We start from the raw sequence: 10,612 nt of genomic DNA on the forward strand, positions 1-10,612 counted from the left end.
GAAACACTTAACATATCTACAAGGTTTATAGAAGTGAGAGGGGAACAGAAAACTTCCATTGCTTCTAGGAACTACAATATAAACTCGAATAGTATTTTTTTTCTCATTGTATCACCTATATATTTTCTGATTGATAAAATTTGACTTTTGGCATGATTCTCTGAGAGGCACAACCCAATTCCGCAAGAGTTTTCTGTTCTCTATCCAGTGGTCAGGTCATACTATTCGCCACCATTACTGATTTGGATTTTTATCAGAGTACCAACTTGGTCTCGATTGTCAGGACTTTTTCTTCCATATAATTTATCTTAAGTTGGGCCATCCCAAGTTGGGTCTACTACATGTGCATGTGTGTAATGTACAGAATAATTTCTGGTTTGGTGCTGAGTCAGGGTCTGCTGGAGCAGGGCACTGGGGCGGGACAGGAAGCTCCTCACTGGGACCCATGGGCTGCATCCAGGCAGAAACCAAGCACTCTGGCACAAGAATGGGAGGCAGGGACCACCGCAGGTCTGTGCAAGGTCAGCCCCTGGCAATTTTGGTAGCTAGACTCTAGGTCCTTCCCAGGTGCTGATGCCAGTAAAGACCCAAAACTCAGGGAATGGGATTTGTCCTATTGGCATGCCCCTGCCTAGGACGTGTACACTATTATACCCTTCTGCCTAGGGTACAGCTATCCAACTGCTAGGGAATATGGTAAAGCGCCCATCTAATGCCAGCTCTCTCATCCCACAGAGTCCTGGCCCGTGGTCGTGCAGTCCAGGGGGCTTGGATGGCATGCTGGACCCAAGCTCAGCTCAGCGTCCGGGCCTAATAACGGCTTTTCCAAGGCAGCAGCTTTCTGTCCTGGCCCCACCGAGGTAAGCACTTGAGGGGTGCCTGCCTCACTGAGGCTGCTGGCTCTGGAGCATCTGAGACAGCTGGATATGAGCTCCGGGCTGAAGAAGGGGAGTCACATCTGTTAATCAGCTGGGCTCTGGGATGGACCTAGTGATCCAGCACATGTGGCCTTCATGTTCTCAGCTGGTCCCATACCTTCAGGGACAGGTTAAGAGTCTGAGCTGTCCACCTCTGTAGTAACAGAACCCGGGACTTCCAACAGACAGAGAGCAGCAGTCAGACCCTCCACACAGCGCCTGGTCTGTCTGAGTAGGCAGCCTTGTGAGATGAAGTATCCTTGATCACTTTCACGTCCTTGGCCATGGAGTAGAAGGTGAGGGAAGCTCCAGATCAGGGGGCAGAGGCCAGTGCTGAGTTCCACTGTGGCTGGGTGTATGCCCGCTTCTGGGTACTTACTCTTACACCTGTCTGTTTCCTCCTCTGTACAACAGGCATCATGATAAGGCCTCCTCCCAGGTTTGTTGCAAAGGTTAATGAGGTACTTATGCCCAATAAAGGATAATGATGATAATTATGATCTCCCCTCATTCATTTTAAATGTGTGCCTAAGACTTCAGGCCAGTAGATCCTGGTCCCAGGAAAGCCGCAGGTGCCTGTACTCACTAGTGCCTTCTGGCTGCATATTTCTATCATGGGCACTCTGAGTGCTTTTGGACAAAATCGACCTGATGCCTAGAAACCTGATCAACCAAACAGGAAAATAATCTAATATCCAGGTGTTCCCCAGTGTCCGGATTTGTGGCACAAGGAAGGTAAAACTTACAGCCTGTTGAATGGAATTCTCATTTTGATGTTGGTGACCAACTCAGTGTAGCCATGGGTTTCAGTGCGTGTGTGGCCTCAGGGCTCTCTCCTCAGGAAGGTGCTGAGGCTGAGCAATGGGAAGCTCCCATACTTGGAGCCCGCCACTCACTAGCTGCAGAACCCCTAGGTCACTCAGACTCCCCAACACCCATGTGTCCCCTCTGTCAAGTTCAAGGATTGGACCAGATCGCTGATTCTCAAAACATAGTCCTCGGCCCAGCGGCGTCAGTATCACCTGGGAGCCTGTGAGAAGCGTCGAGTCTCGGGCCCCACCCTAGGCCTACTCGGTCAGAAACTCTGGGAGTGGGGTCCAGCAATCTGCAGTTTGGCAGACCTTCCAGGTAATTCTGACACCCTGAACCTCTGGACTTGATCATCTCTGATGTCCCTTCCAGTCCAAGCTTCCTCCCCAGGGAGAGGCCAGCAGAGACGCTCACTGGGTTCTGTCCTGGCAATGCTACTCTCTGCTGAGGCCTCAGGGAGACCTCCCTGGGGAGCTGAGGAGCGGCAGAAGGCCTCTCACATTCCACGCAGGCGCTGACAACTGGGGGTGTCCCCATCTTTACACTGAAGACCGCAGCATGTTTACATGAGAGCAAGGCCAAGTGTACGTGGAAAAGGACCCTTGACCCACTCTCATAACATGGCGAGTAGGATGGAAGGGGAGGCTGGCTTTCCTCAGCCACAGGCACTTGGCCTCACTAGCACTAATGATCTCGGTTCACTGACTCAGTCTCTGGCCCAGAATCACTACTAGCTCTAGGCACCACCCCTCTGAGGCAGGAATCTTCATACTCCCTGGACAGTGAACCACGACAGGTTCGGTCCCCAGGTGCTGTCAATCCTCCGAGCTGCAAGGATGTGGGCCACCTGCTCAGCTGCATCCAGCAGCTTCTTCACCTCCCCACGTGCAGCCTGAGTCAGTATGCAGATCACTCACCAGGTGCAGGAAATTTCTGTCATCACTGGAGCATAGGAACCAGGGAAACCCCCAGAATGTACCCCTGGTCCGAGAGGGCACAAAAGTCGGGGAGCCCTGAATAAAAGGCACCCCCCCAACACACATACACATACACACTGTCTTAATCCTATGTCCTCCATTCAGGCTAGGAGCAGGACAAATACAGAACATTCAGTCCTGACACAAAACACATTCCCCCGTGTGAGCCCCTAATGGCATCATCCCCAGCTGATCATTCAGCTGATAGGGCTCTGCTTCGAGAAGCCTCAATGAGGACCGCCTGTCGTGTCACCAGGAAAAAGGCTTCGAGGGTTGTTTTTTTTTTTTTAAGATTTTATTTATTTATTTGACAGAGAGAGATCACAAGTAGGCAGAGAGGCAGAGAGAGAGAGGAGGAAGCAGGCTCCCTGCTGAGCAGAGAGCCCGATGCGGGACTCAATCCCAGGACCCTGAGATCATGACCTGAGCTGAAGGCAGAGGCTTAACCCACTGAGCCACCCAGGTGCCCCTCGAGGGTGGTTCTTAAAAAGAAAGAAAGAAAAGTCACTCCATGGCTTTATGTCAGCCAAGGAGAGAATGTTCTTTTGTAAACTGCGCTTTGTTCATCGTTATCACTGGACTAGAAATCACACTCGTTTTTTTTTTCTTTTCTTTAGTTCTCTGCTGATGATTTTTAAAAAGAAACACTTACTTAATTTAAAAAGAAATAGCCGAAGGGGATTAAAGAGGACACTTACCATGATGAGCCCTCAGTAATGGTTAGAGTTGTCGAATCACTGTGTTATACACCTGAAATTCCTATAACACTATTAACTTTACTGGAACTAAAATAAAAAGCTTAATGAAAATGAATAAGTAAAAATATTTGATATTGTCCCTGTCTTATGAGAAAATGTCAGACATGGCAATATTCTCACTTGAAAAAAAAAAAAACATGCCAAGAAGTATATTTTAAATATAAAAACTAAAGTTTTAAAAAAGATTACGGGGTATGCTATTAGGGGTGAGTCGATTAAAAACTTGAATGAGAGAACATTTCCAACATTTTCAAAAATTTTAACGAAGCAGTCTGTGCCTGATGCAACCCTCCCCCGTGATGAAATGCCGTCCATTACCATGTGTTATTGTGACAGTGAACTGGAAGTCACCGTCGACGTTAAGAATTCAGTAGCACCTGCAGTGCTGGGCAGAGCAGTAACCTGTATGGCTGCTGAAACTCGAAGCATGTCCGAGCTGGAAGATTCCTCAAGAGTCCCGTGGAGAAGTGAAGGAACACAGAAGCAAGGGGCGCGTCCACACCCTCCCTGACTCTTAGAGCCGGAGTCACCTGTGAACACTAGGTCACCTGGACACAACGAAGAGGGGCAGGGTGCTTTTCTGGCTTCAGGGAGTTTGCCTGGGGGTGGGAGGAGATGAGAACACAAGGGTCCTAAGGCAGGACTAAGGAAATGCTCTGCAGAAGTGGAGAAGGGAGAGAGTTGGTCTCTGTGGAAATAGAAAAAGCCCCCCCCCGCCCAGAGGAGGTGATGTGTGAGTTGAGTGCTAAAAGGTGATGTGAATGACTCCAACCAACAGAGGAGGGGAGCAGAAAAGGCACAGGGAGGGCGGGGGGGGGGCATTCCTGGCCAAGAATATGCTGAACCGAGAGGACAGCTGCTCCCCACTGGACCCTCTGGGCAGGGCCAGGTGATCAGAGCGGGGCTTCAAGAGGTTAAATGGGGTGGCTAGGGACAATACGCACTGAAAGAAGAGAGATGAGGGCCCAGGATATCAGTGGGGAGGTGGCTCTGTGACCTGAACCAGGAACAGGAGGTGAGAATGGAAACTACAGTTTCAAGAGGTGCTACTGGAATGGAATGCAAAGGGCTGGGGGGAGGGCCAGGAGGCCAGCGTTGAGCTGAGGTTTGGAGCTGGTGGACAAAGGGATGGTGGTTCCAGAGCCAGCATAAAGGGAAATGTTGAAGAAACACATTTAGGAGGGGAGTGTGGGGAGATGGTCACAAGAGATAGCTGCTGGGGAACGACACCATAAACCATCAAGTGGTCCAAAACAGGGCTGCTGCTGTTGAGAGGGAAGGCGGGACTGATCATCCTGAAGCGGAGTAGCAGTGTGAAGATTTTTGCTTGGGATGCCTTGCGTTTCAAATGTCAGTATCCGGGGAGAGTCCCTGGAGGTTCAGAACCGGCTTTTGAAAGAGCAGTGGGGCTAGAGATCCCAGTCCAGGCATCAATCCCACAGAAGTCTCAGCCGCCTCCTTAGAAGAGGATGGGCTTACCAAGGGGGAGACCGGAGGAGGAGGTGGGAACCGCTGGTCATGGGAAATAGGGAGCAGTACGTCCCTTATTACCATCAAAACCCTAAAGTTTTGTGGTTTTCTTTTTCCATTTCCCCATCCAAATTCTAAGCGTTACTAATTTGGATATAAATGGATGAATTTTCGGTTTCATTTCTTCTCCCTTCTTCTATCTGATGAGAGATACCATGTATTGAGAAGAAAGAAAAGGAGCAAATTAAGGGGCTTGACTTAGCTGCCAGCCAACTGAATGCTCGGTTCTGTGGCAGTCGGCTGGACAGTTGATGTGCCACACCATTAGCCAGCAGAACCAGCAGTGGGCAGAAGCCCAGATGTGCATAGCCGGCTGGAGGACTGGAGTAAACACCAGTGTTTTTTCAAAGTAACCCAAGAGAAAAGAATGTGGTGGTTTTATTCTTGGTATTTCACCAAAGAGCTGCCTATTTCCAGTGGGGATGGAAGGGGGAAACACAGTATTGAAGAGAAGAATGCATCGCTTTGAAACAGATTAGAAAGGCACCCTGCAGCCACAGCCACAAAATCCAAGAGAAGGCACCTACCACAGTGAGAAGAAGGCAGGCAGTGAGCTTCTTGGGCCGTCCCCGTTCACTCCTTCATTCGTTCGCCTTACATTATTTGAGGACCTACTATGTGCCAGCACTGCGCATGGCTCCAGAAATATTTAACTCTAAATGGCACAGCTTCTAAAGTGCTCTCGGGAGACAGACAATGTACGTGATTATCCATGGCACTGGGAAAGGTGATAGGGTTATGGGCAAGCCGCCATGGAAGACAGGAGAGGGGCTCACCAAGGAAGGAGTGGCTAGGGCAGGTGGATGAGACACGACTCTGCGCTCCGGGACCTTGCAGCCAGCGGGAGACAGGCTGAAATCTTACAGGAGTAAGCTCAGAGAACAAACAAGCAGCGGTGTGACTGAAGAAGATGAAGTCCTTGGCCACAGGACACTGGAATGACTCAGAAGTAAGGAGATGTGTGCGTACCTTTCAATCCCAGCAGCATCCCTGTGAAATAGTTATTGCCTGCTTTTTACCAATGAGGAAACTAAGGCTCAGAAAGATTAAGTGACTTCCCTCTGCTTGCAAGTAGCCAAGATGAGAATCTGAACAAGGTTTTCTAACTCCAGATCCAATGCAGAATGGCCTGTGGGGGTGGGGATGAGAAAGGGGAAGGGTTGGAATAGGAAGTCTGGGCCCCTTCTCTAGGGGATGCCACTAAGCCTACCAAGATTTAGAGACGCTTCACAGAGGAGGTGACATTTGATATCCATCCACAGGTGTGACTGGGACCTCCACAGTCAGCTGCCCTGGGGGGTGGTCACAGGTGGGCAACTCTGGTACAGTGTTGGAGCCCTGTCTGGGCTTGCTCGCGCTGCCTCTTGGGGACAGATGGATTTCTGCCATTTGCTGTATACTCACATTGGAGTAAATAATAAAAGGAAAAGGCATGTTTAGGAATGAAAGACAAAGGCACCTGGCTCAGTCAGCTGGGCGTCTGCCCTCTGCTCAGGTCATGATCCTGAAGTCATGAGATCGAGTCCCAAGTCAGGCTCTCTGTCCCTCCCCCTACTCGTGCGCTCACTCTTTCTCTCTCTCTCTCTCTCCCCCCCTCAAATGAATAAATAAAATATTTTCAAAAGAAAAAGGATGAAAGACAAATTAGGGGGAAGGAAGGGTGGACTGATTTCAGAAGGGGTCAGCTTTGGATTCTGTTTCTAGTGGTGCTGATGACTTTAGGACTGTTGGTTAATTTTCTGTGGATCACTTTCCTTGTATATGAAAGAAAGATGATAAATCCTTAGTCAAGACTAATGAGAAATTAGAAATGAATGCAGTTGAAAAGTTTTAAAATGTCACACGACAAGGAGCTATATCAGCGTCGGTATTTCTACGTCCTGGCTGGTGGCTGACTAGGCAGGCAATGCTGGTCCCAGAGCTCTGTACTTTTTTGCTAGACATGATGTTTCATGGATTTGCAACAAGGGTTCCCCCTCACCAGATCTCAGAGCTGACCAGTGCTGCTGTGTGAAGAGGGTAGATTCAGGGCTGGGGCTTCAAGACAAGTCCTGGGAAACCCTTCCCACTGCCTTCCCAGGAGAGTCAAGGCATTGGGCTCAACACAGTGCTAAGGACAGAAGTCAGACACACACGGACACCTGCAGCTGGCAGACACAGCACTCAGAGGACCCTGTACATGGTGCTGCCAAGTTCACACGGTGCCACAGGCTGGAATTTGGGGGCTCTGTCCCTTCCTGAAAAAGCCCAGCCCCTTGATGGCATGACCGTATCTCCAGGTCACCTGAGCCAGCCCTATTTATACCTGTCCTCTGTCATTGTGGCCAGCAGCCCCTCTCACCCTCAAAGTCTCTCGGTTTGAACGGTAAATTCCAGAGTCACCTTGTCCTTGGACTCCCAGGTGAGACCGCTCTTTGGGATCCTCTCGGGAGGTCAAGACCCAGAAACTGCCTTTGTACAGAACTCCGTGCCCCGTGGACTAATCCCCGTTTCTGTCTCCTTCCAGGTGCACAGCGTAATGTCCATGTTGTTCTACACTCTGATCACAGCTCTTTTGATCGGCACCCAGGCAGAAGCCCACCCCGAGAGCCATGTCCCAGCAGGACACACCCTCCCCCAAGCCCACTGGACTCAGCTTCAGCATTCCCTTGACACAGCCCTCCGCCGAGCCCGCAGCACCCCGGCAGGGGCAATAGCAGCCAGGGTGGCCGGGCAGACCCGCAACATCACTGTGGACCCCAAACTCTTTAAAAAGCGGCGACTGCGCTCACCCCGCGTGCTGTTCAGCACGCACCCCCCACCTGTGGCCGCAGATACTCAGGATCTGGACTTGGAGGCGGGCGGAGCCGCCTTGGCCAACAGGACTCGCAGGAGCAAGCGGTCGTCGTCCCACCCTGTCTTCCACCGGGGCGAGTTCTCGGTGTGCGACAGCGTCAGCGTGTGGGTGGGGGACAAGACCACCGCCACGGACATCAAGGGCAAGGAGGTGATGGTCTTGGGGGAGGTGAACATTAATAACAGTGTGTTCAAACAGTACTTTTTTGAGACCAAGTGCCGGGACCCCACGCCCGTGGACAGCGGGTGCAGGGGCATCGACTCCAAGCACTGGAACTCGTATTGTACCACGACCCACACCTTCGTCAAGGCGCTGACCATGGACGGCAAGCAGGCTGCCTGGCGGTTTATCCGGATCGACACGGCCTGCGTGTGCGTTCTCAGCAGGAAGACTGGGAGAAGAGCCTGACCTGCAGGACGGCCCCCACCCTCCCCGAGCTCCCCCTCCACACCCTCCTGGGCCCCTCCCTACCTCAGCCTGTAAATTATTTTAAATTATAAGGACTGCATGGTAATTTATAGTTTATACAGTTTTAAAAAATCATTATTTATTAAATTTTTGGAAGCATCCCATGTGCCGGCACTCCAGTCATTGTCCCCAAGTGTGACCCTCTGCAAGTCTGGGGACATTGTGGGGTGAATTTACCCCTGGCACCGCTGGCTGTCATCCTCCCCCCACCCCAGCCAGCTCTGCAAACTTCAGGGCAAAGCTGACTGGGTTCACAGATTCCCCTAAGCCGGACATAATTAGAAAGGGACGTCTGCTGGATTGCAACTCTGCTCAGCATTCCAGAGCCAAAGCTACCTAATCCTTGGATTACCTGGCCCACTGCCCCAGTGCATGAGCCTCGGGGAGGTTTGGGGAGCCTCAGCAGAAGCAGGTCCACTGCTTCAGAGTCCTGGAGGGACTTGCCTTACAGTAGGAAGAGTCTTGCACCAAAGACCTGTGAGGCTGGCTTGCTTTGGGGTCGGGGGAGAGATTTGCTTTTGGCTGAAATGCTGTCTGGAAGAATGGTAATGAAATAATCTCATGAGAGCTGTCATGGTAGATCTGATTTCACGTTAAGATTGCCTTAGGACGAATGGCGGGCCCTCCACATATCCTCCAGAGGCTTCCTGCAGAAAGAGATCATTACCCGAGAACACATGAGGGCCTCCAGCACTCTTGCCACCCACTGTCGGCCCCACAGCAGCTTCCAATGGCCCCAGTGTTGGGCCATGATCGCGGGGCCAAGAACTTCCCAGAAAGAACTAATTGGGTGACTTCTGTCAGTGACTGAAGGTGGGGAGGGGTCAGGAAACTGGGAGAGTAGATGGTGGTAGAGGGGAAAGAGGTCAACACAGTGAGAACCCACACAAAACTCGGGGAGGTGCAGAGGAAAGGTGGGCCAAGCCAGAAGGGAACAAAGACTTCCTGCCGCTCCCTGACAGGGCACAGTGAACAGGAGAGGGGAGAGGACAGGCTAGTGAGGAGGGGGCCCCAGGGCAGAAAGAGATGAAAAGGGTGTCGTGTTGACTAGCATCAGTATCCTGGGCCTCCAAAAACTCCAACACCCTGAGCAATTGTGTTTTGGGGGGGTTATGCTCATCAACACTGACTACTTCAAGAGGTCTTGGCCAGGGGTAGGGGTGACAGAGTTCCCCCCATCCTCCAGCTGCCACCTTCCCCTTAACTTCCTTATTTTCCCTGAAGGTGCATTTTTTCCCCGAAGGTGCATTTTTGCCCCCAGAGGAACACTTACACTGAAATGGAATTTCTGCTTTCCTAGCATCGCTTCCTGGCCAGGGTGAAAGGCCTACTCTAGTTTTTAGACCCAAATGGTCCCTCTGATTTGAAAAAAAAAAAATAAAAAAAGCTCCTATCCATTCCTCTATAACACGGTCTGTCCCTCCCGCCCCCAACCCAATCCAAATAGGGCCAAATTAGAAGTGTAGAGAGCTCTGGCAAGAGAGACATTTGATTAGGGGGAAAGCATGATGAAAATGCACCCTATTTTTCCTGTCAAAGCTACTGCAATTGGAATAAAGATTTATGCTCAAGAAACACCAACCAGAACATTGCGTGCCGAGATATTGGTCAGATAAAGGCTGGGGAGAGGGAGCCCTCCCACTGGCCTGTGTCTGTGGCGTTTTCCCTGGGCTCCAGGGCCCGAGGCTTCGGCCCTCCTGGCTCTGCCTGCAGACCATTCCTGGGGGGCCTTCCTCCTCGGGCTGGCAGGCTTGCGGGGTCCTGACCGTGGCGAGGGCAGGCAGTGAGGGAGGCATTTCGCCAGCTCCCAGCCCCAAAACTCCATTTATGAGCGGCTCCACCAGCATGAAGAGTCTGGGGAGCTGGTCCCGGCGCTGTACGCCGCTGGGACGCCAACAATGTGTATTCCGGACGCTCCTGGCCTGCCGGAGGGAAGGCAGCTTCCAAGCCTCTGAGGAAGGACGGAGGCCGAGGCTCAGGTAAGAGGGGGTCCCCTTCACCCCACCCGTGCCAAGGCCTTCCCCAAAGGCAGCAAAGCTCGAGGCCCAGCTCCCGAGTCGCCGCGTGGGGGGCAGTGTTTTCACACCCCGCATCGGGATATCGGTTTGGCCCAGGAGAGTCGGGGCAGTCCAAAAACAACCCCAAACCCGGTGGTTGTGCAGCTTGGACTCTGCGCCCACACCCAGGGCAGCTCTGGCTTCCAGACCCACCCCAGCTGCCTCTGAGAGGCGGGCCCAGGTCATCGGGGCGCCAGACACATGAACCCGTTGAAACAATAGCTCGTAACCACCCATTATGCCCCACAGAGGGGCAGCT

The 10,612-nt window shown here is 51.8% G+C and overlaps 1 protein-coding gene across 2 annotated transcripts in view; it reads left to right on the forward strand.

Annotated features, from left to right (window-relative positions):
* Positions 1-8,395, forward strand: part of NGF (nerve growth factor) — a 52,378-nt gene extending 43,983 nt beyond the window's left edge. The window contains exons 2-3 of one of the 2 annotated variants that reach the window (XM_082684995.1): positions 736-860; positions 7,499-8,395. In XM_082684995.1, coding sequence (XP_082541121.1) covers positions 7,511-8,236 — 726 coding nt within the window. In that variant the 5' untranslated portion in view covers positions 736-860; positions 7,499-7,510 and the 3' untranslated portion in view covers positions 8,237-8,395. Of the gene's footprint in view, positions 1-735; positions 861-1,957; positions 2,046-7,498 lie in introns of those variants that run through there. The other variant, XM_082684994.1, reaches the window with a different exon arrangement.
* Positions 8,396-10,612: the final 2,217 nt, after the last annotated feature.

This window comes from Mustela nivalis (assembly GCF_964662115.1).
Source record: "Mustela nivalis genome assembly, chromosome: 10".
NCBI classification, from domain to species: Eukaryota; Metazoa; Chordata; class Mammalia; order Carnivora; family Mustelidae; genus Mustela; species Mustela nivalis.